Here is a 27,154-nt window from a genome sequence, read left to right as displayed (position 1 = left end):
CTTACAACAGCTGGGGGCAATACCATCTATTTGAAACGGTCAATACCATGGTTAATAGATCAGATTTAAAGGTACACTTCATAGGTAGACTTCAACTATGACAGACAAAATGAGAAGAAAAAAAATCCAGAAAATCACATTGTAGGATTTTTAATGAATTTATTTGCAAATTATGGTGGAAAATAAGTATTTGGTCACCTACAAACAAGCAAGATATCTGACTCTCACAGACCTGCAACTTCTTCTTTAAGAGGCTCCTCTGTCCTCCACTCATTACCTGTATTAATGGCACCTGTTTGAACTTGTTATCAGTATAAAAGACACCTGTCCACAACCTCAAACAGTCACACTCCAAACTCCACTATGGCCAAGACCAAAGAGCTGTCAAAGGACACCAGAAACAAAATTGTAGACCTGCACCAGGCTGGCAAGACTGAATTTGCAATTGATCTGCTTGATTTGAAGAAATCAACTGTGGGAGCAATTATTAGGAAATGGAAGACATACAAGACCACTGATAATCTCCCGCGATCTGGGGCTCCACGCAAGATCTCACCCCGTGGGGTCAAAATTATCACAAGAGCGGTGAGCAAAAATCCCAGAACCACACGGGGGGACCTAGTGAATGACCTGCAGAGAGCTGGGACCAAAGTAACAAAGCCTACCATCAGTAACACACTACGCCGCCAGGGACTCAAATCCTGCAGTGCCAGACGTGTCCCCCTGCTTAAGCCTGTACATGTCCAGGCCCGTCTGAAGTTTGCTAGAGTGCATTTGGATGATCCAGAAGAAGATTGGGATAATGTCATATGGTCAGATGAAACCAAAATAGAACTTTTTGGTAAAAACTCAACTCGTCGTGTTTGGAGGACAAAGAATGCTGAGTTGCATCCAAAGAACATCATACCTACTGTGAAGCATGGGGGTGGAAACATCATGCTCTGGGGCTGTTTTTCTGCAAAGAGACCAGGACGACTGATCCGTGCAAAGGAAAGAATGAATGGGGCCATGTATCGTGAGATTTTGAGTGAAAACCTCCTTCCATCAGCAAGGGCATTGAAGATGAAACGTGGCTGGGTCTTTCAGCATGACAATGATCCGAAACACACCGCCCGGGCAAAGAAGGAGTGGCTTCGTAAGAAGCATTTCAAGGTCCTGGAGTGGCCTAGCCAGTCTCCAGATCTCAACCCCATAGAAAATCTTTGGAGGGAGTTGAAAGTCCATGTTGCCCAGCAACAGCCCCAAAACATCACTGCTCTAGAGGAGATCTGCATGGAGGAATGGGCCAAAATACCAGCAACAGTGTGTGAAAACCTTGTGAAGACTTACAGAAAACGTTTGACCTCTGTCATTGCCAACAAAGGGTACATAACAAAGTATTGAGATAAACTTTTGTTATTGACCAAATACTTATTTTCCACCATAATTTGCAAATACATTCATTCAAAATCCTACATGGTGATTTTCTGGATTTCTTTTCTTCTAATTTTGTCTGTCATAGTTGAAGTGTACCTATGATGAAAATTACAGGCCTCTCATCTTTTTAAGTGGGAGAACTTGAACAATTGGTGGCTGACTAAATACTTTTTTGCCCCACTGTATATACAATTGTGGGTGCCAGTTTGTATAGCTCTATCGCTGTCTGGCAGGAAAGTAAAGTTAAAATAATAAAAATAAAAAGCATAATTAAAAAGTTGTTTTCAAGTAGACATTGAAGTACGCAAATCAGTAAGGGAAGGTTTTCACCAAAAGTGTATGAAAAACCTTTAATGATCATAATAATAATGACAATATTAATAATACATATTTATAAGCATATAGTATTTCTGTGTTGATATTGTAAAAAAAACGACAACAATCCATTTTAAGAACTGAACGATCGGTCAGTGTTTTGATTGACTCTGAACAGCCCTTTTGACAGATGATAAATATACCAATGTTCAATACAGACATACATGTACAGGTAACTGCCAAAAGAATGGAAACACTTGAGTTAATGAGGGATACAAAGTATGTTGAAAGCAGGTGCTTCCACACAGGTGTGGTCCCTGAGTTAATGAAACAATTGATATCACATCATGCTTAGGGTCATGTATAAAAATTCTGAGCTGGCCATAATTTTGTCTATTACTTTGTCTCCCATGGCTATGCCACCATAAGATGACAATGCCCCCATCCACAGGGCACGAGGGGTCACTGAATGATTTGATGAGCATTGATACGATGTAAAGCCATATGCCGTGGCCAACTCAGTCACCAGATCTCAAGCCAATTGAACACTTATGAGAGATTCTGGAGCGGTGCCTGAGACAGCGTTTTCCACCATCAAACAAAACACAAAATTTATTTTAAATTAAATTATTTCTTATGGAAGAATGGTGTCGCATCCCCCCAATAGAATTCCAGACCATTGCAGAATCCATGCCAAGGTGCATTGAAGCTGTTCTTGCTCGTGGTGGCCCAACGACCGATTAAGACACACTATGCTGGTGTTTCCATTATTTTGGCAGTTACCTGTATATTTCAATAGAAGCTGTAGTACTTCAATACTTTAATCTGGCCACAAGAGGGAGCTCAAACACAGCTGCTATAGAGACACCAACCATTAAATCCTGATTTGAGACTAATAAAAATACATCAGGTTTGTCTGTCAGTATATCATGGTTGGCACTGACTCTAAGATGTCAAATGGTTGTTCTTTATATTCCCATGGCCTTGTCCCTCCTCCAAATGTGGGGCGGCAGGGTAGCCTAGTGGTTAGAACATTGGACTAGTAACCGAAAGGTATCCCCGAGCTGACAAGGTACAAATCTGTCATTCTGCCCCTGAACAAGGCAGTTAACCCATTGCTCACTGTGGGCAGTTAACCCACATTGAAAATAAGAATTTGTTCTTAACTGACTTGCCTAGTTAAATAATGGTAAAAAAAAGGATCTTGTTCCACACAGAACCTGTTACAGTCTCCCACTGAGTCCCATGTCATCAAAGCTCCTAAGAAACTATCCAGAATCAAATGTCAGTTCCTTCAGGAAGAGCTTTCCTGAACTTTATGTTCTGCTCATCACTCCTCACCTCCACCACTCATGTGACGTAAAGTTCAGGCAGCAAAATGGCAGTCTTGCTGGGTCCTACACGCATTGGAGGGTGGAGGTTGAAGATTGCAGTTTTCCCCACATAATGTAAACTGCTGAAACTGTAGCCAGGTCAGCCAGGTGAATGGAGGTTCAGTCCAAGGGGTAGGTCAGACAGACACAGGACAGGTGCCAAGTTCAGTAGCGGCTGTGCTCGTCTGTTGCTGTGACAATGACGTCCATCCAGATCCTCATGGCCTCGGCGCTGGGCGCCACCAGGAAGAAGAGGCGCTCGTACGTCTTCACACAGAACGTAAGGCTGGGCCGCGGAGACTGAGAGAGAGAGAGTGAGATGAATGGTGGGAGAGCGATAATTCTTGGGATTTGGTTTCAAACATTGAATGCATGAATGGATCATCTCTTTAACAGTTGTGGTGATATCATGGGCACATTGTTCCCTCTCTATGGTGACAAAATACTGTATATGAGGACTCACTGAAGTGGCTGTGCGCAGGTGGTCATAGTAGACTTCCTCTATAGCCTGGAAGTAGATCACCCCCTTCAGCTTCCTCTCATCACAGTCTAAAGGTAAACAATAGTCAATTTGAGGGAGAACGAGAGAAAGAAAGAGAGAGACAGACACAAATCACATAGGCATTTAGTAGGGCTGTGGTCATTACATTTTGTCAGCTGGTTATTGTCATGCAAAAGACTGCCAGTCTCACAGTAATTGACCGGCAATTAACATAAACACATTTAGCATCTCCAGGCCTCCACGCATACAAGCCGCTGATGTGAGGCCTTTGCAACATCTACATTGAAAAAGGATTATAATAAATCAATTCAATATACACCATCACAATAAATCCATTTCAGAAGAACAGAATATGAGTTGGCCTACTATAGGTTACAGTGCCTTGCGAAAGTATTCGGCCCCCTTGAACTTTGCGACCTTTTGCCACATTCATGAAGAACAAGCAACACACCAGGCAGGTCCGAGATACTGTTGTGAAGAAGTTTAAAGCCGGATTTGGATACAAAAAGATTTCCCAAGCTTTAAACATCCCAAGGAGCACTGTGCAAGCGATAATATTGAAATGGAAGGAGTATCAGACCACTGCAAATCTACCAAGACCTGGCCGTCCCTCTAAACTTTCAGCTCATACAAGGAGAAGACTGATCAGAGATGCAGCCAAGAGGCCCATGATCACTCTGGATGAACTGCAGAGATCTACAGCTGAGGTGGGAGACTCTGTCTATAGGACAACAATCAGTCGTATATTGCACAAATCTGGCCTTTATGGAAGAGTGGCAAGAAGAAAGCCATTTCTTAAAGATATCCATAAAAAGTGTTGTTTAAAGTTTGCCACAAGTCACCTGGGAGACACACCAAACATGTGGAAGAAGGTGCTCTGGTCAGATCAAACCAAAATTGAACTTTTTGGCAACAATGCAAAACGTTATGGTTGGCGTAAAAGCAACACAGCCCATCACCCTGAACACACCATACCCACTGTCAAACATGGTGGTGGCAGCATCATGGTTTGGGCCTGCGTTTTTTCAGCAGGGACAGTGAAGATGGTTAAAATTGATGGGAAGATGGACGGAGCCAAATACAGGACTATTCTTGAAGAAAACCTGATGGAGTCTGCAAAAGACCTGAGACTGGGACGGAGATTTGTCTTCCAACAAGACAATGATCCAAAACATAAAGCAAAATCTACAATGGAATGGTTGAAAAATAAACATATCCAGGTGTTAGAATGGCCAAGTCAAAGTCCAGACCTGAATCCAATCGAGAATCTGTGGAAAGAACTGAAAACTGCTGTTCACAAATGCTCTCCATCCAACCTCACTGAACTCGAGCTGTTTTGCAAGGAGGAATGGGAAAAAATGTCAGTCTCTCGATGTGCAAAACTGATAGAGACATACCCCAAGCGACTTACAGCTGTAATCGCAGCAAAAGGTGGCGCTACAAAGTATTAACCTAAGGGGGCTGAATAATTTTGCACGCCCAATTTTTCAGTTTTTTTTGTTAAAAAAGTTTTAAATATCCAATAAATGTCGTTCCACTTCATGATTGTGTCCCACTTGTTGTTGATTCTTCACAAAAAAATACCGTTTTATATCTTTATGTTTGAAGCCTGAAATGTGGCAAAAGGTCGCAAAGTTCAAGGGGGCCGAATACTTTCGCAAGGCACTGTATCTGGCTATGCTCAATGTCATAGGCCAGGGATACTCAACTCTTATCCTACGAGGTCCGGAGCCTGCTGGTTTTCTGTTCTACCTGATAATTAATTGCACACACCTGGTGTCCCAGGTCTAAATCAGTCCCAATTTGAAGGGAACAATGAAAAATGCAGTGGCACTGACTTGAGTTTGAGGGCCATGGGATTTAGGCTTGTTTATTTAGCTGACAAGATATGCTTCTAAGTCTTATGCCATTATTTTATATTATAAGATTTAATAGCAAGAAGAATATAATTTAACTTATCTGAATGAAATAGAAATAATATTTTTCCCATTCCAGAGTGAGTGGGCATATGAAGTGGCCATGTTGAGCGTAAAAGTGATCATTTCGAAACAGGTCCAATATTATGCTAGATTCAGAGTTATTTTGCAACTTTAGTTGGGAAGCACAGCCACAGGCTGCCCAGTGACACAAGCCTACCAGACGATCTAAATAACTTCTACACTCGCTTCGAGGCAAGTAAAACTGAATCATGCATGAGAGCATCAGCTGTTCCGGACGACTGTGTGATCACGCTCTACGTATCTGATGTGAGTAAGACAAAACAAGTCAATATTCACAAGGCCGCCAGGGCAACAACCTCTCCCTCTACGTGATCAAGACAAATGAGATGATCGTGGACTACATGAAAAGGAGGACAGAGCACATTCTCATCAACGGGGCTGTAGTGGAGTGGGTTGAGAGCCTCAAGTTCCTTGGTGTCCACATCACTAACATTGTCAAAGCACGCCAAGACAGTCGTGAAGATGACACGGCAATATATTTCCCCCCTCAGGAGACTGAAAAAAATTGGCATGGGTCCCCAGATCCTCAAAAAGTTCTACAGCTGCACCATCGAGAGGATCCTGACCAGTTGCATCACTGCCTGGTATGTTAATTGCTCGGCATCTGGCCGTAAGGCGCTACAGAGTGTAGTGCGTACTGCCCAGTACATCACTGGGGCCAAGCTTCCTGCCATCTAGGACCTATATACTAGGCGTTGTCAGAGGAAAGACCAAACATTTTTCAAAGACACCAGTCAATCAAGTCATTGACTGTTTTCTCTGCTACCGCACGGCAGGCGGTACCGGTGCACCAAGTCTAGGACCAAAAGGCTCCTTAACAGCTTCTACCCCCAAGCCATAAAACTGCTGAACAATTAACCAAATGGCCACCGGATTATTTACATTGACAGCCCCCCCCATTTGTTTTTTACACTGCTGCTACTCGCTGTTTATTCTATATGCATAATCACTTCACCCCTACCTACATGTACAAATTACCTTGACTAACCTGTAACCCCGCACATTGACTTGGTACCGTTACACCCTGTATATAGCCTCCTTATTGTTATTGTATAGTGTTACTTTTTATTATTTTTTACTTTAGTTAATTTGGTAAATATTTTATTAACTCTTTCTTGAACTGCACTGTTGGTTACGGGCTTGTAAGTAAGCATTTCACAGTAAGGTCTACACAATTTGTATTTGTCGCATGTGAAAAAGAAAGTTTGATTTGATATTGATTTGATATTGATGCATAAACTATAATATGCCTATGGATGTTTTGAACTAATCCTCACCTTAGAAAGCTGTCCATTTCCTTGTTAGGTTTTGAAAGAACAACTACAATGATCATGTTTTACACTGTTTCAAACTGCTGTTGAACTTCCTTCTTCAAATTGATCATCACAGTGAGGTTAGTTTTAAAAGCATGATGCTGTTTTGATGATAAGTGTTTGATGTGATTTTCGATGGCATTTGCCATGATGTCAGAGTGGTTAGAGGGACAATAGAGCCCTGAGTATCAGGCTGTTAGGACCTGATGGTCATTAGCGAGCTGGGTACTACCAAAGCATGTCCAGAGTGCATAACAGGAGATTACCGTAACTCAACGGTCAGGTGGAATTTTACTGCGGTCATGACTCATGACTGCCGGTGTGGCGGTAATAGGGTCACCGCAACAGCCCTAGCATTTAGGCTTATACACACCATCATCCAACACACACACAGTCTCTCTCTCTCAGCCCCCTCACCTGTGTAGTAGGCTAGCCGCCTGTGGTCCATATCGAAGAGGAACCACCTCCTCCTCCAGGTCTTGACCCGCCCCCCTCGCTTGGTCAAGAAGCCGGCACAGCGGCGCGGGGACATACGCAGGCCCATGCACCCCGCCACCCCGTGACCCAGCGACTCCACGTGGGCCCGCAGGTCAAAGTTCGCAGAGAGGAAGAGAGGTAGCGAGCGCTGAGAAGAAGAATGAGTATTAATGTATATCATTTCACAATAGACGTGTCAAATAAAACAGGTCAACATCACTTGGTTAGTGAGGAGGAGACAGAAAGAAAGACAGATTGAGAGAGCAATAAGCAGGGGAAAAGGAGAGGTTGGAGAAAGGATGTATAACGCTATGGAGCACACAGACAGACAGACAGTACAGACAGCCAGAGCAACCAGACAGATAGACAGTACAGCCAGACAGAAAGACAGTACAGCCAGACAGAAAGACAGAGCAGCCAGACAGAAAGACGTACCTCAGGGGAGCTGGGGACAGGACTGGTGGTTTTGGGCTTCTCCTCTGGGTCAGGGACTAGCCTGCTCTGGGACTTTACTGGTTCTGCTGCTCCTCGGCCCTCCAGCTCTCTCTGCCTCCTCTCCTCCACCACCACCTCCTGCCTCCTTTCCTCCTGGATCAACACACAGGCTCCATCTCAATGATCCGTTCTGTGCATCCTATCTCCTTGTGTCCTTATCAATCATATTGGAGGAGAAGGTGACTCGCTTCAAAGACCATCAATTAGTTTTTCTTTTTTAGAAAGAGGCATACTTTTATTGACAACAGGGATTAAGATGAAGTACAATATCTAGGCTGAGGCATACTATGTATTTATTTGGACAGTAAAGCTAAAACTTAATTTGTCTCTATACTACAGCATTTTTGGACAGAATGTCACCTTTTATTTGAGGGTATTTTCATACAATTTACCATTTAGAAATGAAAGCACTTTATGTATCTAGTCCCCCCATTTGAAGGTGTCATAAGTATTTGGACAAATTCCCTTAAAAGGTTGGCATGTTTTGGGGGCATGATCCTTGTGCACCTAACTTTCTCATTCATCATTAATTCACAATTCATTCATGATGATCTGTAATCATGGTAGCATCCACATTAATGTAGAAGTGTTCAGAAACATATTATATTCTTATTTACAATAAAAGTGAGTCCAAAATGACACCATTCTAATGAGCACAACATAATCTGAAACATTCGTGGTATCCGTGGTATCCAATTGTTTAGTAGTTACTATCTTGTCTCATCACTACAACTCCCGTACGGGCTCGGGAGAGACGAAGGTTGAAAGCCATACGTCCTCCAAAACACAACCCAACCAAGCCGCACTGCTTCTTAACACAGCGCATCCAACCCGGAAGCCAGCCGCACCAATGCGTCGGAGGAAACACTGTGCACCTGGCAACCTGGTTAGCGTGCACTGCGCCCAGCCCGCCACAAGAGTCGCTAGTGTGCGATGAGACAAGGACATCCCTACCGGCCAAAACCTCCCTAACCCGGACGACGCTAGGCCAATTGTGCGTTGCCCCATGGACCTCCCGGTCGCGGCCGGCTGCGACAGAGCCTGGGCTCGAACCCAGAGTCTCTGGTGGCACAGCGACACCCGGGAGGCCAACAAACTTTTTTTTAAACGTTGTGTTACGGTGTGCCCTAATGAATATGACCTGGCACGTCTAAAGCTGTGTCTGAAGTGATTATGGATGTTAATGGTGGTGACTCACCCTCTCTTTGAGAAGCCTCTCTCTCTCCGCTTTGGCCTCCCTCAGTCTCCTCTCAATCTCCACCAGGTTCAAAAGTCCCAGATTTGGGCTGGAGGGAGAAGGAAAAATACATATGTCAGCAGATTTACTGTCATTATTGTCGTCAGAGACACAGACGTACAAGCATACAGACACATGCACACACAGACTGAGAGCAGCATTTATATTTCACTCACACAGACCTAGAAAACTCCCACTCCACCTCACATCAACTACATCTCCAAGCTAACCCAATCACCCAATCAATCTTCCACAGACAACTCATCTCTTCCCATCTGACAGCCAATCAGATACCTCCTCTTATTCACAATCACACTAACATGTTCCTTTAAACGTTGTGATTTTAGATGTTTTTTCCCCTCCACTGACCTGGCAGCACGGGAGCTACTAGCACTGTTACAGGGGGTGAGGAGATCACTGCCATTGCTGGGCCCAGGTCTGTGCCCGTTGATGTGCCCGTTGCTGTGCCGGTGGGAGGGGAGAGGGGAAGTGAAGCGCTCTGGGCTCGGACTGTCAGGTACCATTCTCACCAGCCCTGTGAAAGAGATGGAGACAGAGAGAGAGAGAGAAAGAGGAAGGGACACAAAAACAGTACACATAGCACATATTATATAAGAGACAGGGTAAGGAGAGCATGAGAAAAGGGGAGAGAATGGAGAGAGCAGAGGAGAGAAAATAGAGGGAGAGAGAGGATGACAGCGCACACACATAAACACACACACAGTGGGTTAGAGAGAGATCGTGGAAATGGGGTATAGGCAGCAGCGGAGCAAACAAACAGAACAGAATTTCTAAACAGCCATAGACTAGTAGCCCCACTGGCTCATCCAGTTCATACAGCTATATCCTGCTCACGGCATGGTAATAACACACAGCTGCATCTGCTACTGACACGTCTTAGCAGAGACTGAAAAGGCAGAGTGAGAGAAAGAGAGAGAAGCAGAAAGAGATGGAGAGAGAGAAAGAGAGAGAGAGAGATGTGGTAGAACTAAACAAATAGACAGACAAACACAGAGGATCAAATAGAAAGAGAAAGCAGATATGTAAAAATGCTCTGAGGTAAAGCAAATAAAAAACACAAAGGAATTCATAATTAAACACCCATCATAGCTCACCTTGCACCGAGACCGGTCTATCGGCGAGCTTATTGTTGCGGTGCGAGCTCCGTCTCCGGGGTAAACTGGCGGATTCTTTGGCTTGTTCCTGAAGTTAGGGAATAACACTGTGAGTTTGTGTTTCAGTACATTACTGGGAGTCAAACAACAAGTGAATCAAATCAGTGTTTATGTACAGTATGTGTCACATACAACTGGAAAACATGACCCGTGTCAGTGGTAACGGCCCGGCAACACACCTGAGGTGATTTGTGAATGGTCAGCGGCGAGAGTGACATCATGCAAGGGACCGAGCTGGGGATGTTGGACCAATCAGCGAGTGGCTTCTTCTCTTTCAAGACCTGATAAGAGATGGGAGTATGACCGTTATATAACCGGTTATGGCATAAACTCAGCCGTGAAGAGGAGAGTGAAAAAATAGACAAGTGAATGTTGTTGTTATAATGACCTAGACATGTCAGTTAGGTAGGACAGGCCGTCAGTCATAAGACCTGGATGACCACACGACACACTAAGACGGTTGTGTCAACATTTAGCCATGACACATCATGAAATGACATAGTAGGAGTGTAACAGGTAGTAGAAGACATTCTGCAACTCACTGAGAATGGAAAACGCATGCCAGCTCTCAGGCACCACTGTAATGAGTTAAAAAATTATCTCCCTCTAACTATATCTCGTTTGCCCTCCCACCCCTTCTCCCTGACTCACAGACACATAAGCAATTCGGAAGCGGTGTGCATTCTCTGTTAACCCGTCTCAGTCTCTCTCTCTCTCGTGTCTGGACGAGCAATGAAATCAATTTCTCTCTGCCAAAAACAGGTCCATGTCTTCTCATTAGTGACTCCTACCCATATGACTACCCTAGCATGTCATACAAAGTCTTATTGTATTCAGACACAGTTGTACAGAAACACACTGTCTGTCCCTCCTTTCCCCCCCATCTGCCACTCCCTTGTACACTCCCTCTCTCGTCCTACTATTAACTGACACACTTAGCCTGTATTAAATCCCATTTCTGATTAACCCAATCTACAGACACTTGAAGCATGCATATTTGATTTGTCGTGTCTCTCCACTTACCGGTGTTGCAGTGACGCGCTTAAGTTCTCTCAGCTTATCTTCACTCATTCCCTTCTCTCTCTCCCTCACAGTCACCCTCCCCTGTTCTGCTTTTCTCTTCCCTGTTTCTTCCCTCCCTCCCTCTCTTTCTTCAGTCATGCCTCTCTCTCTCTCTCTCTCACTCTCTAAGCTCAGTTGTGCTCTTTCCCTGTCTCTAACTAGTCTCCTCCCCCTTTTCAACTCCCCCTGTCATAATTCTAATCAAAGGCATGTCATTGGTTCAACAACAAACCATATCACTGTCCAAGCAGGGAGTTGACAAATCACACGCTTTGGCACTTCAGACAACCATTATGAATATTGAATAAAAACACTGGCAACAACGGACATTCTTATCTAGCTTCCAAGCACTTAATTTACATGTTACATTGTAGTCATTTAGCATACGCAGTTTGTGCATTCATCTTAAGATAGCTAGGTGGTACAACCACATATCACAGGCATAGAAAGTACATTTTTTCCTCAATAAAGTAGCTATCAGTAGACCAGTAGGGTGACATGAGAGAACTTGGGAAGGTTGAAAACTAGGCGGGCTGCAGTGTTCTGGATAAGTTGCAGGGGTTTGATGGCACAAGCAGGGACAATCATTGAATGTATCATATTTATCATACTTGAACCACCGGGAATATACGACATCATCATCCTTTCCCTGACAAATAATCAATAAATTAAGTTCAAGTTCTGACATTTGTTGATCATCAGCCTCTGTTCCCTTCATTACCCTTTGAGTGGTGTGGAGCAATTCTCTCCTCTCCTTCTTGAAGGCATTCATCTCTCTATCCTTCTCTCGCTCCATCTCCTTCAACTGCTTCTCAAGCTGCTGGACTCGCTCCTGAAGAAAAGCAATGAATAAAGAAAAGAAATCGACAAATGAAACGTCAGACACTTAATATTAAACGCCGCGTCATTCTGTCTCCTGTCATTCATGTTCTGTATGTCCAGTGGCATGTTAGCCAGACGGTGTTGTTGTTAGCATTATAGAGTTGTCGTGTTAAATGTGCACAGCATCTTATCTGTTATGTCTCACGACTTATGTCAATAGTCAGTTACTCTGTGTTCAATGGCACACCTTACAACATCCATTGGAGTCGTGAGAGGAGATGAGTGGGAGATGACAGGGAATAAAGAATTAGTGATGTCAGCTCAGCACAGTTAATATGTCAGAGAGGAGGAGATAAAGAGAGAGAGGGGTATAGAGATGAGCTGTCAACCCAAGCAAGGCCACAGTGCAGCTGAATCAACTCTCTCCCACTCTCTCTCCTCCCCTCTTTTCATCACTATTACTTGTTTCATATCTCTCTCTCTCTCTCTCTCTCTCTCTCTCTCTCTCTCCACTTTTCCACCTCATCACATGATATCCTAAGTTTATCCTCTTTCTATCTTCTCGCTCCCTCACGATACAATCCTTCCTTTTATCCTTCAACCCCTCCCCACCACTCTCACCATACCCCTTTTACCATCTCTCTCCATTCTCTACTTCTAGTCCCTGTCCTTTCCTCATACATTTCCTCAATTGACGAGCTCTCCCTTCATCTATACATCTTTCTCCACTTTCCCTCCCTCCCTCCCAAAGTGGCCTCTGATGCAATTGCCTAACTTGTTTGTGCAGTCATGTGACAGTGGAGGGTGATACTGTAGAGTGTGAGGAGAAGGGAGAGTTCACACTCATGTCTCAGTTTAAGAAGAGGAGGTTGGGGGGCGGGGGGTTACATGTGAGGAGCAGTTTCCAAACAGAGAGTGACTACCATTGGGGGGGCATTTAGAGAGTGTCTGTGGTGGGGGATAAGCTTCTAACCAAACTAGTAGAACCAGCTTGGAGCTGTGAGATTCTCTGAAATGTTGTCGTCTTCTTATTTGTCGACCCTGGCTTACCTGCGCTGAGTTAACAGCATTCTTTTGGCATGAGATCTCCTTCTCCTTCTCTTCCTCGTTCCCTCTCTCCTTCCCTTCCATCTTTCCTTCGCTCTCCTCCTCCTCTATTCCGGCCTCGCTCTCCAGGACACGGAATTCCCAGTCCTCGAACACCCGGCCGGCTGCATCCACCGTCTCTTTCTCCTGGAAGAGAGAGAGAGAGGGACAGAGGGGAAGAGAGAAAGAGAGGGACAGAGGGGAAGAGAGAAAGAGAGGGACAGAGGGGAAGAGAGAAAGAGAGGGACAGAGGGGAATAGAGAGAGAGAGGGACAGAGGGGAAGAGAGATAGAGAGGGACAGAGGGGAAGAGAGAGAGAGAGGGACAGAGGGGAAGAGAGAAAGAGAGCGGGATGGAGGGAGAGAGAGAGATGGAGGGAAAAAGAGAGTGTGATGGAGGGATGCAGAGAAAGTGATGAAGGAAAGATGCAGAAGGAGAGGAACAGACAGAACATGGAAGAAAGCTGTTGATTAGTACAGAAAGAGCCTGTGGCTTAGAACACTAAACCAAAAAACAACTGGTCGGACCACTCCATTCAAGACCATTAAACCAAGTCGTAGCTCTCAAGCTTGTGTCCCAAAGGCCAACCTATTCTATATATAGTACACTACTTTTGACCAGGCCCCATTGGGCTCTTGTTAAAAGTAGTGCACTATATAGGGAATAGGGTGCCATGTGGGACACATCCACTGTCATCAGAATGACACGCCATGTCAGTGTCACTGCCAAAACGCACAACGAACCCTTTGTCTGCCTGCCTGCATGTCTGTCTCAGATACCTCTATGACACTTTGACCTATCAGGTAGAAGAGGTACTACAAGGATTACTTGTACCGCCGACAAGAAAGAACATGCAATCCTTTATAACAATGACCAGAGAGGCTAGAATTAGAACACATGATGTGAAATGAGTTCTAACCAGAGGCAGTGTGAAACCATGCTGTCACTAGCACCTGAATTCAACTGTATATGAGGCTAGACCAAAAGCTAGCTCTCCACTGCACAAAGTTGACTTCACTTCAGGTTTCAGGGCGGGTGATGTCACTCTGCTAGGCTACCTGTGAACTACCCCTAACTACATCTAGACAGGCAAACAGGTAGAAGACGCAGTGCATTCTCTTTTACACGCGGTCTAGTGGCAAGGCATGAAATCAGTTAGCTGGGTACTATTGATAAGGTACCGAACTGAAGAAAACGGCCTGAAACAGGTAGAGACAAGCTGGACTTTAAGAAGCTCTTTTTGTTTTTGTTTTGCAAAACGTTTTAAAACATTGCGTGCCTTAATGAATACTACCTCAGTCATTGGACTGTTCCTGGATCAGTAAATCACCTGTTGTAGTTGGATCAGTAGCTGCTCTCTCTGGCCCTCTGGCTGACTGGGGAGCAGTGCCTCCTTCTTCTCCAACCTACTCCTCAGCTCCTCAATCCGGGCCCTCTCCACCTCCAGACTGGCTCGCTCCTACACAGAGAGAGAGAGAAAAAAAGAAAGAAAGAAAGAAAGAAAGAAAGAAAGAAAGAAAGAGAGAAAGAAAGAAAGAAAGAAAGAAAGAGAGAATAGGAGGATGAGGGATGAGAGAGGGAACAGTCATCCCTTTATATAAAGATCCATCTGTTTGTCAGCTCATTCCACTATCACATAGCTTAGGCCTATAGTGTCACATGAAGTGACTCAGTGTCTACCTCACTACTATAGCTACTCATGTACAGGCCATATCACTCTCCGGTCCCAAACCATGAGATTCAAACATACCGCCTGAAGACAGGATGCTTTGGATGGTATTGAATGGAGCTCTGTCTGTGCACCGCTAACCGTCCATCCGTCAGTCTGTCTGTGCACCGCTAACCGTCCATCCGTCAGTCTGTCTGTGCACCGCTAACCGTCCATCCGTCAGTCTGTCTGTGCACCGCTAACCGTCCATCCGTCAGTCTGTCTGTGCACCGCTAACCGTCCATCCGTCAGTCTGTCTGCGTCTGTCTGTCTTTTTCCTTATGCTCCTTGTGTGTACAGCACTACTGACCTTCTGTCTGTCCGTCTGTCTGTGTGTCTCCTCCTGCCCGCCTTCCTCCTGCAGTGTCTGTAGATACAGAGTGTGTTTGCGCAGCTCGTTCCTCTCCTCCTGCAGCTCACCCTCCAACAGGGCTATCTCCAGCTGCAGCTGGAGTGGCAGACAGGAGAGAGAGAGAGAGAGAGAGAGAGAGAGAGACAGAGAGACAGAGAGAGAGAGAGAGAGACAGAGAGAGAGAGAGAGAAAGAGAGAGAGAGAGAGATGTTACTCCCACAATGAAGAATGCCTTTGAAGGAGACATTACAAAAAAGGAGTTGGTTTGTTGTGAACAGTTCCAGAATCAGACTTCATCAGATACATTTACTGAACAGCCACCACTCTCCATAGAAATGGTTTAATATGAGACACAATCAGGCCCTTGAGGGTTTAACTTGTTCATTCACGAATCCATCAGTGTCTCACCTCTATCTTTAGCTCCTCCCTCTGCTGGTCAATCTCTGTCATTCGCTGTTGCAGCATGGAGGGCAACGGTAGGATCCTCGGTGACCGCGCCTCTAAACGTTTGGCTGGAGACTGAGAGGTAGAGAAGAGACACACAGATGATTGAAAAGAGACTATTCAACCTGGATCAAAAAGCCATTCCGATGGCTCAGTTGGTTAGAGTGCGATGACTGTGGCACCAAAGTTACTGGTTCAATTCCAGCGTTGGACACATACACTGATGTGTACGTTGAGTCGCTTTGGCTAGCAGCGTCTGACTCTGACCACATTACCAGTGTAAACAACCAACCGCCTGATGCTAGTTAACGTGAGACCCACTCCTCCTTACCCTCTCGCTCTCTGTGCTGCTGCTCTCTGTGTCTGACTCCACCCCTGAAGAGGCGGGGCTTTGCCCTCCAGCCAATCGTGCGACCCACGGCGGCCGCAAGCCCTGCTCCCATCGGCTCCTCGGGGTGTCCATATTGTGGAGGGGCATTTCTGTAGGATAGAAAGAGATGGAAGGTGGGATGATGAGTGATACCGTATAGGATCCGGGATCCTTAGCCTTGAACAGCACCCTTACCTTGCCAATTTTAAATGTGAGTTGGAACGTCACAAGGACCCTGAATGTAATGGCAATTCAATACACTGCAATACAAGAGCTAAATTAACCAGGTGACAGATCACAGAAGTTATACAACACTATGAGCCAGTGTGTCAGCAGCACTAAGCACTTTAAAGCAAAATATCCCCCTGACTTCCAGAAAAGTTGTTACTGGAGAAAACACCCTGGAAGATGCGATAGTGAAAGAGAGGAGAGAACGCAGGATGTGAGAAGTTGGTTTGGCATTGTATTTCAGGACAAGGACCGTTAGCACAAGGATTTTGCTGTATGGCCAGAGGGTACTGTACAGTAAACAATGGCGATTCACCTCCCAGCTTTGGAAGTGCATTGTGGAGAAGCATGGCACACAAATTTGAGTCAGTGCAATGATGTGGTCTTACATTAACCATACACAGATATACAGTGGGGCAAAAAAGTATTTAGTCAGCCACCAATTGTGCAAGTTCTCCCACTTAAAAAGATGAGAGAGGCCTGTAATTTTCATCATGACAGACAAAATGAGAAAAAAAATCCAGAAAATCACATTGTAGGATTTTTTATGAATGTATTTGCCAATTATGGTGGAAAATAAGTATTTGGTCAATAACAAAAGTTTATCTCAATACTTTGTTATATACCCTTTGTTGGCAATGACAGAGGTCAAACGCTTTCTGTAAGTCTTCTCAAGGTTTTCACACACTGTTGCTGGTATTTTGGCCCATTCCTCCATGCAGAGGAGCTCCTCCAGAGCAGTGATGTTTTGGGGCTGTTGCTGGGCAACATGGACTTTCAACTCCCTCCAAAGATTTTCTATGAGGTTGAGATCTGGAGACTGGCTAGGCCACTCCAGGACCTTGAAATGCTTCTTATGAAGCCACTCCTTCGTTGCCCGGGTGGTGTGTTTGGGATCATTGTCATGCTGAAAGACCCAGCCACGTTTCATCTTCAATGCCCTTGCTGATGGAAGGAGGTTTTCACTCAAAATCTCATGATACATGGCCCAATTCATTCTTTCCTTTGCACGGATCAGTCGTCCTGGTCCCTTTGCAGAAAAACAGCCCCAGAGCATGATGTTTCCACCCCCATGCTTCACAGTAAGTATGGTGTTCTTTGGATGCAACTCAGCATTCTTTGTCCTCCAAACACGACGATTTGAGTTTTTCCCAAAAAGTTATATTTTGGTTTCATCTGACATTCTCCCAATCTTCTTCTGGATCATCCAAATGCTCTCTAGCAAACTTCAGATGGGCCTGGACATGTACTGGCTTAAGCAGGGGGACACGTCTGGCACTGCAGGATTTGAGTCCCTGGCGGCATAGTGTGTTACTGATGGTAGGCTTTGTTACTTTGGTCCCAGCTCTCTGCAGGTCATTCACTAGGTCTCCCCGAGTGGTTCTGGGATTTTTGCTCACCGTTCTTGTGATAATTTTGACCACACGGGGTGAGATCTTGCGTGGAGCCCCAGATCAAAGGGGATTATCAGTGGTCTTGTATGTCTTCCATTTCCTAATAATTGCTCCCACAGTTGATTTCTTCAAACCAAGCTGCTTACCTATTGCAGATTCAGTCTTCCCAGCCTGGTGCAGGTCTACAATTTTGTTTCTGGTGTCCTTTGACAGCTCTTTGGTCTTGGCCATAGTGGAGTTTGGAGTGTGACTGTGCGAGGTTGTGGACAGATGTCTTTTATACTGATAACAAGTTCAAACAGGTGCCATTAATACAGGTAACGAGTGGAGGACAGAGGAGCCTCTTAACGAAGAAGTTACAGGTCTGTGTGAGACAGAAATCTTGCTTGTTTGTAGGTGACCAAATACTTATTTTCCACCATAATTTGCAAATAAATTCATTAAAAATCCTACAATGTGATTTTCTGGATTTTTTTTCTCATTTTGTCTGTCATAGTGGAAGTGTACATATGATGAAAATTACAGGCCTCTCATCTTTTTAAGTGGGGGAACTTGCACAATTGGTGGCTGACTAAATACTTTTTTGCCCCACTGTACATAGAAACAAGGGGATTCACCTTTGAAGTACTATACACTGTACATAGTACTATACACTGCTCCCACACAACACAAAGCCACATTATGAACGATATGCATCACTGCTGAGGTCTTGGATGGGGAATTGTCAGCAATAACTAGGTTATTTAATGTCTACATGTCACTTGCTCATACGAGTGTAAGCAGTAGTAAAATAGCAGCAAATATGAAGTAACAACCGAGCGCACACACTCACAGGCAGCAACCGAGTACACTCACACACACGTGGGAAAATCTGGATTCCCATTGTCCAAACCTTTCCCGCCCTATCCTTTTTCCCTCTCTTCTCCATCTCCCTGAACACACACACACACTCTCTCTCTCTCTCTCTCTCTCTCTCTCTCTCTCTCTCTCTCTCTCTCTCTCTCTCTCTCTCTCCTTATTAGGCGATGGGGCCTGGATGAGTGGAGGCATGGAGATAAATATACAACTATGATATGAGTGAGGGCTTCCAAACACAGACTGGCACACTGACACAGAGACAGACAGAGGAGGGAGCGAGAGAGGGACAGAGAGTGGAGGAGGAGAGGAGACGAGTGGGGGGAGGAAGTCGGTTCTAAAATGTCAGAGGCCAGTGTCATATTTCCAGTGAGGAGATGGGAAACAGTCCGAGTGTGTGGTATATAACTTCACAGAGCTGTACACAGGACACACAATACTATGTTGTTTATAGAAGAATAGTGCATGGTTGCATGCAGGAATGATGTATATACTGTGTTTTTAATTGTGTGTGTGTGTGTGTGTGTGTGTGTGTGTGTGTGTGTGTGTGTGTGTGTGTGTGTGTGTGTGTGTGTGTGTGTGTGTGTGTGTGTGTGTGTGTGTGTGTGTGTGTGTGTGTGTGTGTGTGTGTGTGTGTGTGTGTGTGTGTGTGTGTGTGTGTGTGTGTGTGTGTGTGTGTATGCATGTTGAAGAGGATGGCTACCATTCATCAATACCCATAATTACACATACATTTTTGACAAAGTAATACCGTATGCCAAATTCCATATGGTGAAGTTTTTATTACTTCCATTCCAGATATGACATGTAATGGACACCACATGGAGGTTGTGCTTTGGGAAGAGGGCAAAATTAGAGTGAATGCTGGTGAGGAGAAATCTTTGTTTAAACCAAGACTGACTCACATCCATATGACCCAAACGTACATTTGCATTATCCGGTTGAGATACACTATCAACAGTAAGAGAGACTGTAGTGTTGGAGAGAGTCACGCAGGAGTAAAGTCCATTATTTCATGTCAACACAGATGTTATTCAAAAGCAACAAACAAAGGCTAAACAAACACACCAGGGTTGAGGCTGTAATGGCACCATATTGCCTACTTTTGACCAGGGCCTGTGGACAACAATACAGAGAAAAGAGAGGGAGGGAGGGAGGGAGGGAGGGAGGGAGGGAGGGAGGGAGGGAGGGAGGGAGGGAGGGAGGGAGGGAGGGAGGGAGGGAGGGAGGGAGGGAGGGAGGGAGGGAGGGAGGGAGGGAGGGAGGGAGGGAGCACAAAGAGACTAACTTAAAAGGATGGAAAAAAGTGAGTAGAAAGGGACATAATTAAGGGGAAAGGTATGATAGAGAGGAAGAGGAACCTGAACATTTGTGTGTTAATGTGCTGAAAATAGGTCTTGATTGCAGAGGAGTGGCAGGAGCGATAAGAGAGTGGAAGAATCAGAGGCGGTCCCAAGGAGTGAGTGAGTGAGTTAGTGAGTATTAAAGCTGGGCGATCAAGTTGCTCTAAATTTCCTGAATTGATGCGATACCGGTAAATAGATTGATACGTTTATAACATTAATGTGCACAAGTTGTTTTTGTATTACTCTTTAAACTACTGCTACTAGTTTGATGGTTGTAGCCATCACGTGTCCCATTAACAATCACCCATAATAACAAAACGTATTTCATTTCAAACTTCACATTTCTCTAGTATAGGCTACTTATCTTAATGAACAATATCAGCATCGTCAGTATGGTCGTGTGGATCATTTTCAGTTTATGGCCCCAGCTCTAGTGTGTGTTATACAACTACTGTCCTATCCGGAGGTGACACAATGCATTACCCTCAAGTCCGAGGTCAGAGGACTCAATCTCTCACACTGCAGTGCTAATCTTTCCCCTCGACTCAGCAATAACCAGCAACAGTTGAGGCGTCATACAACTAGTACACACACATTACACACCCAAGAACATACACGCTCTCTAAACAGTGATCGATCATACACGAACAGAAGCAAGGATTCCACAATATTTAGATTCCACAATCTTTACTACCAATCACACAGAACTAGAGAAAGAGATAAAGAGTACACAATCAGAGTTCATTCACACCTGTCCCTCCTACCTCTCACTGCAGGTAGTAATATGCATCCATATCTTAAGAAGTGGAAGTCTGTTCACTCTTGACCCACCTGTGTTGACAGGATTACAGGACTGGGATTTAATTCAATCAACCTTATTCATCGCTGAGGGGCAATTACTCATAGCAGCCATAGGATACTGATTGATTGGTGTGTGTGCGTGTGCGTGTGCGTGTGCGTGCGTGCGTGCATGTGTATGTCCTCTATCTCCCTTGACCACTTGAGGTCAGGTTTGGATCCAGTTAAACTTCAGCTGACGGAATCATCATCAACCCCCTTACTGTGTGACAACGCTCATGTGTCGGCCTATCAGCCTTGTATATCCGAAGAAGACAGGCTGCAGCCACAGTCATAGATATACAGTTCAACAAACTCTGTTTGATCATTTGATGGCGGCCATTTTGGTACCATAAGATCCAAGACAATTGTCTTGCGTTGGAATGTTCATGGAACGTTTTGTGTGAACATGGAGAATCATTTGACAAACACAGCGACAGCAGAGTACAGCAGTGCTGCTACAATAATATCTCGCAACCGGGCCGTGCACATACCGTTTTTTAGGGGGCAAACTAAAAAAAGGGGACCCCCCCCCAATTATTTTTTTACCACAACCACAGACTCACTGAGCAATTATGACTTTGATTATAAATAAATTAAATTAAAATTAAAGTAGAAGAAAAATGATTGATTATTTAGTTACATTAAAGCAATAGACGGCAACATCTTAACGGGTAATTAAATGACACATATTTGAACAACGACTTGCAGGCAGTGGATTCAGAACAACAATTTTTTTTTTTACAAAACACTTCTAAGACTGGAAGGGCAAAGGGCATGTGCCTGTCTCTCACACTGACTATGACCATAGTTCCCCAATAGAATTTTATGGAGAAATTACCCCAAAAAAGGTAGGCATTGTGTAGCCTATTCAAAACCATATGCACTGTACATTCACAATCAAAACAAGTGACAAGAGCTAGGCTATTTTGCGCATCAAACATAGGAAACAAAATACTTAACTATGGCGTGCCTGAATGCAGAGAGTTTGTTTTCACTATGGGCTCAATGCAAGGGCACCAGGGAAACATGCTATTCACACAACACTAGAACAACTGCCCTGCTTGGGGTTGACCTGGGGCTGCCATTCAATTAAAGGGACAGTCCACACTCTCTCTGTCCCTGGTGGCCAGACCAAGTATAAAAACAAACAAACAAAAATATTTACACCAATAAGTATAAGTATATTCTTTGTACATGTTTGGTCATATTTGTCTTATTCTTTGTTTTTTTAAAGAAGGGTACACTAGCAAGCACGTCCCCCCCCCTTAGTCCTCCAGAGCATTTCAGGGTGAAAATCAAATGTATGGACTGTGCCTTTAACATTTGTCTGTCTGTATTTGGTAGTATTGCCTTTAAATTGTTTAACTTGGGCCAAACATTTCAGGTAGCCTCCCACAAGCTTCCCACAATAAGTTGGGTGCATTTTGGCCCATTCCTCCTGACAGAGATGGTGTAACTGATTCAGGTTTGTAGGCCTCCTTGCTCACACATGCTTTTTCAGTTCTGCCAACAAATTTTATGGGATTGAGGTTAGGGCATTGTGATGGCCACTCCAATACCTTGACTTTGTTGCCCTTAAGCCGTTTTGCCATATCTTTGGAAGTATGCTTGGGGTCATTGTCCATTTGGAAGACCCATTTGCGACCAAGATTTTACTTGAGATGTTGCTTCAATATATCCACATAATTTTCTTTCCTCATGATGACATCTATTTTGTGAAGTGCACCAGTCCCTCCATGCTGCCACCCCCCGTGCTTCCCGGTTGGGATGGTGTTCTTCGGCTTGCAAGCCTCCCCCTTTTTCCTCCAAACAACAATAATTATGGCCAAACAGTTATATTTTTGTTTCATCAGACCAGAGGACAAAGTACAATCTTTGTCCCCATGTGCTGTTGCAAACCGTAGTCTGGCTTTTTTATGGTGGTTTTGGAGCAATGGCTTCTTCCTTGCTGAGTGGCCTTTCAGGTTATGTCGATATAGGACTCGTTTTACTGTGGATATAGATACTTTTGTACCTGTTTCCTCCAGCATCTTCATAAGGTCCTATGCTGTAGTTCTGGATTGATTTGCACTTTTCGCAACAAAGTACATTCATCTCTAGGAGACAGAACGCGTCTTCTTCCTGAGTGGTATGACAGCTGTGTGGTCCCATGGTGTTTATACTTGCGTACTATTGTTTGAGCTGATGAACATTGTACCTTCAGGCATTTGGAAATTGCTCCCAAGGATGAAACAGACTTGAGGTCTACAATATTCTTTCGGAGGTCTTGGCTGATTTCTTTCAATTTTCCCATGATGTCAAGCAAAGAGGCACTGAGTTTGAAGGTAGGCCTTGAAATACAGCCACAGGTACACCTCCAATTGACTCAAATTATGAAATGTGACATTTCACATCCTCCAATTGACTCAAATTATGACATTTGACATAATTTTCTGGAATTTTTCAGGCTGTTTAAAGGCACAGTCATGTTAGTGTATGTAAACTTCTGACCCACTGGAATAGTGATAGAGTGAATTATAAGTGAAATAATCTGTCTGTTAACAATTGTTGGAAAAATGACTTGTTTCATTAACAAAGTAGATGTCCTAACCAACTTGCCAAAACTATAGTTAGTTAACATTTGTGGAGTGGTTGAAAAACGAGTTTTAATGACTCCAACTTAAGTGTATGTGAACTTCCAACTTCAACTGTATGTAGACAGCTACGAAAAGTACAGATGAAAGCTCTCTAGGTAGATAGCGTGGTCTAGTTTATCATGAGATACTCTACCTCGGGCCAATAAAACCTCAAGACTTCCTTAGATATCGTGCACCAGCTGTTGTTTACAAATATACATAGACCACCACCCCTTGTCTTACCAGAGGCTGCTGTTCTATCCTGCCGATAGGGTGTATAACCTGCCAGCTGTATGTTATTCATGTCGTCGTTCAGCCACAACTCTGTGAAACACAAGATATTACAGTTTTTAATGTCCCGGTGGTAGGATATACGTGCTTTTAGTTTGTCCCATTACTTCCCAGCGATTGTCATTGGCTAATAGTATGGATGGCCAAGGCATATTAGCCACTCATCGCCTGATCCTCACAAGGCACCCGATCTCCTTCTGCAAGATCTCTCTCTTATTCTCCTGCGAATGACGGGGATGAGGGTCTGTTTGGGTGTCTGGAGTAAATCACTCTCGTCAGACTCATTAAAGAAAAATGATTTGTCCAATTCAAGGTGAGTAATCTCTGTTCTGATGTCAATTTTCAGTCATAAGAGACAGTAGCAGCAACATTATGTACAAAATAATTTATAAACAATGCGGAAAAAAATAAAATAGCACGGTTAGTTAAGAGCCAATAAAATGGCAGCCATCCTCCCGGGCGCCATGATACATTTGTGTATATCAGAAATGACACCCTATTCCCTGGTCAAATAGGGGATATGGTGCCATTTTGGAACCTACCTACTGGGCACAGACATCAATTCAACATCTATTCCATGTTGGATCAATGTAAATTCATTGAAATTATGTGGAAACAACGTTGATTTAACCAGTGTATGCCCAGTAGGAAGTGACCATACAAGTCTGTTTGACCTCAGAGCCCACTTAGCAATGCTTCGTTAGTCTATGGAGGGCTATCAGGAAGCTGTCATCACCCCACTGTGTCTTGACACATCAGGTTCCCAGGAATACCTGATGACCAGTCTGAGCTGTATGACAGAGCCCACTGAGATAGTCCCCCTGTATACCACCAAAGCCTATGGAGGGCTATGGGCTGAGAGAGGAAACTGTCATTATCACAAAGGGGCCTGAGCAGGAAAAGCAGGTGAGAGGGTCATATTCATTAGGGCACCCAGACACGTTTTAAACATGAGCGTTTTTTATTGGATAAGTCCAGGAGGTCCCTCCCCATTTCAGTCTGTTTTTTTTCCGTTTGGTACCTAATGAATACAACCAAGGCTGGACAGCTCTATGTGGTGTATGTCTGTCAGATGAGAGGTGAGATATCATGACTAACTGTAATCTAGGTGTGAGGGCAGATAGGGCTATTGTTAGACTCCTAGAATGATACTGTAGCTGGACCAACTGGCTTCTGTTGGGGAAGAAACAATGTTTTTTGTTTATAGGGGACCAAAGGGTTGAAGATTAAAATACAAGCTAGGATCATTGATTGTTAGGGAAGATGATTCATTGTATTTCCTGTAAATTAATTAGAAAGTAAATTACCCTATAGGCCTAATTGTTTCTCCAATAAAGTAGATTATCACACTATGATACCACTGCATGAATAGAATCATTCATGCAAATGTGACATATGCACATTACAACACTGCAAAACTGACTGGAATGGCTTGAAGACACCACTAATTACACAGACTTTGAATATATGCTAGTTCAACAACATTGGCAGAGATTCCAGTGGGCTGAGCAAATCTCTCCGTTCTGAGGTCAGCGAAATAACGACCCATTAATGACAGGCTAGGTCCCAGCTATAGAGCTGTCCGTACAAGTGCAGCCAAAAAGAGGGCGTGCGAGAAAAATAAACAAGGAGAGATTGAAGACAGAAGATAGATATGTGCTCTGGACTCCCCTGAAGGCAACCCTCCCAGGCAATCTTTTCTCTCCACCTATTTCAGCTTCATCCTATACCCCCCCCCCCCCCCCTCTCTCCTTTGTTTACACTATGCGCCAATGGAAATGATAAACAATGATAAACAACAGATATCAGAAGAGTCTGGTAAACAAATGTGAGTTTACATAAACTGAGGAAAACAATGCCCTGGGAAAGGAGGTTTGGGACATTAAGAAAAACATGTTTGAATTAGAAGCAGATATGGTCCTCTCATCGTTTCAGAATGAAAATGACACATTGAAAAGCTAGAGGCCTGAGGACATTTTTTAGCCCATCTAACTACTTATGCTCATGCACAAAAGTCCCAAATATTGGGTAATCAAATACAAATGGTGTCATAGAATCTTGAGAATCTGGATGTTGATCATCATACAACCATGCATTCTGACATTTTAAAAACAAATAAACCAAGTTTTTATTTAAGTTATGGTATGTACACAATTTGCATAAATAGTTTTTTTTAAAGTTGGCTTTTTGGCTTAGTGTGAACTAATAGACTAATGATAGCTGTATTATTTAATATAGTCCATTTATATAAATGGCATAGACCTATATTTTATTTATATAAATAGTTTAGAAAGTAGGCTACAGTAGCCTACTGGCTTTCTGTAAACATAAGTGTTCCATTTATTTACATGCTATGTCAAGTTCAAATTGACTTCATTAGTGTCATGAGAAGGGATGATGTCAAATTATAAACAGACGACCACTTTCTGTAGATAAGTAACACTGTGGGTAGCTACTGTGGAAATAATAAGAATCATAGTGTTATCAAATCGCGATCATTCACCAGTTTCAATGTATCAAACTACAGTGACCCAGAACAGAAACAAATAGCTCATGCCTTACCTGAGAATACGCCGCTTTCTCCTCAAAAGCGTTCTTGTTGTGGGGAATGTGTATTGCTGTTCTTGAGTTTGAATAAAATAGACGCTCATAAAAACAGAGTGACTAAATAACGAAGTGATGGGTTTAGACGGGGAGCGCACTTTCGCTTTCAGTCACTACATCCAGAGAACTTTCAGAGTTTCTGTTTGCTGTCATATAACGTCTGAAAACCTTTGGTGTCTGTTCTCCTCCCTCTGGTTTGATTCAATCATTTCAAATCAATCCCAGGATAAATGAAAGATCGCAGTCGTCGTCAACAGGTAAAATAGAATGCATGTGAGGAGGCACACTGACCAACACAAAGTTAGTGTGAAAACGCGACTGGGCGCGTCACTAACTGACTATACAGTTTCTGTGGTCTATTTGTGAGGGGGCTCCGCACCGAAATGAGAACTCTATTCTGGGATTTCCCGCGACGACATGACTTTGTAATGCCCTCGTTATAGGCTCGCTATAGGCTAACGCAAAAGCAGTTTGGCTTGGCACCCGGCCAACACGCGGGTGGTCTTGTGTCGCTGTCAATGCCAAGGGCCATTGGAAAGCGTCAATAGCTGCCACGTAAATCTCTCCACTCTCTTTACTATATCCAATGTCCTTTATCGGCCCCTGCCCCCCTAACAGTTCTGTCTCACTGAGCTGATAGGTTATTCCCTCAGTCTTCCCCTAAACAAGGGCATGTGGACAGGGTGAGAGAGAATGCCTGCAGTCAGGGTGGGTAGTAGTGCGTGAGTGGGCAAAGAAAGAGTGAAAGGGGTAAAAGCGAGAGCAGATGGAAGGGGCAGGGTGAAGACTGGGTGAAAGAACAGCTGCGGACTTGAAAAAACGCACAACAAAGTC

The 27,154-nt window shown here is 44.0% G+C and overlaps 1 protein-coding gene across 2 annotated transcripts; it reads right to left on the bottom strand.

Annotated features, from left to right (window-relative positions):
* Positions 1-1,752: 1,752 nt before the first annotated feature.
* Positions 1,753-27,034, bottom strand: LOC135520143 (pleckstrin homology-like domain family B member 3). Of its 2 annotated transcripts, XM_064945488.1 has the most exons (16): positions 26,279-27,034; positions 23,669-23,749; positions 16,109-16,257; positions 15,742-15,852; positions 15,292-15,429; positions 14,604-14,732; positions 13,238-13,420; positions 12,087-12,197; positions 10,483-10,584; positions 10,244-10,331; positions 9,498-9,663; positions 9,090-9,177; positions 7,832-7,984; positions 7,337-7,544; positions 3,568-3,653; positions 1,753-3,404 (listed from the first exon to the last, which is right to left on the bottom strand). In XM_064945488.1, the coding sequence occupies exons 2-16, from the start codon at positions 23,727-23,729 to the stop codon at positions 3,270-3,272; spliced, it is 1,908 nt and encodes a 635-aa protein (XP_064801560.1). In that variant the 5' UTR covers positions 23,730-23,749; positions 26,279-27,034; the 3' UTR covers positions 1,753-3,269. The 2 variants fall into 2 exon arrangements, with proteins under 2 accessions (XP_064801560.1, XP_064801561.1); XM_064945489.1 differs by lacking the exon at positions 23,669-23,749.
* Between the last annotated feature and the right edge of the window lie 120 nt (positions 27,035-27,154).

This window comes from Oncorhynchus masou, chromosome 29, assembly GCF_036934945.1.
Source record: "Oncorhynchus masou masou isolate Uvic2021 chromosome 29, UVic_Omas_1.1, whole genome shotgun sequence".
Lineage (NCBI taxonomy): Eukaryota > Metazoa > Chordata > Actinopteri > Salmoniformes > Salmonidae > Oncorhynchus > Oncorhynchus masou.
The sequence above is the reverse complement of the archived record's forward strand: the minus strand, read 5'-3'. Positions and strand labels throughout refer to the sequence as shown.

Coding starts and splice junctions, on each gene's coding strand:
- LOC135520143 (XM_064945488.1), bottom strand. CDS start 23,729: ATGAATAACATACAGCTGGCAGGTTATACACCCTATCGGCAGGATAGA. Junction 15,853..16,108: donor GCAGCACAGAGAGCGAGAGG/GTAAGGAGGAGT, acceptor TCTACCTCTCAG/TCTCCAGCCAAACGTTTAGA. Junction 9,664..10,243: donor TAGACCGGTCTCGGTGCAAG/GTGAGCTATGAT, acceptor TCTCTTTCACAG/GGCTGGTGAGAATGGTACCT.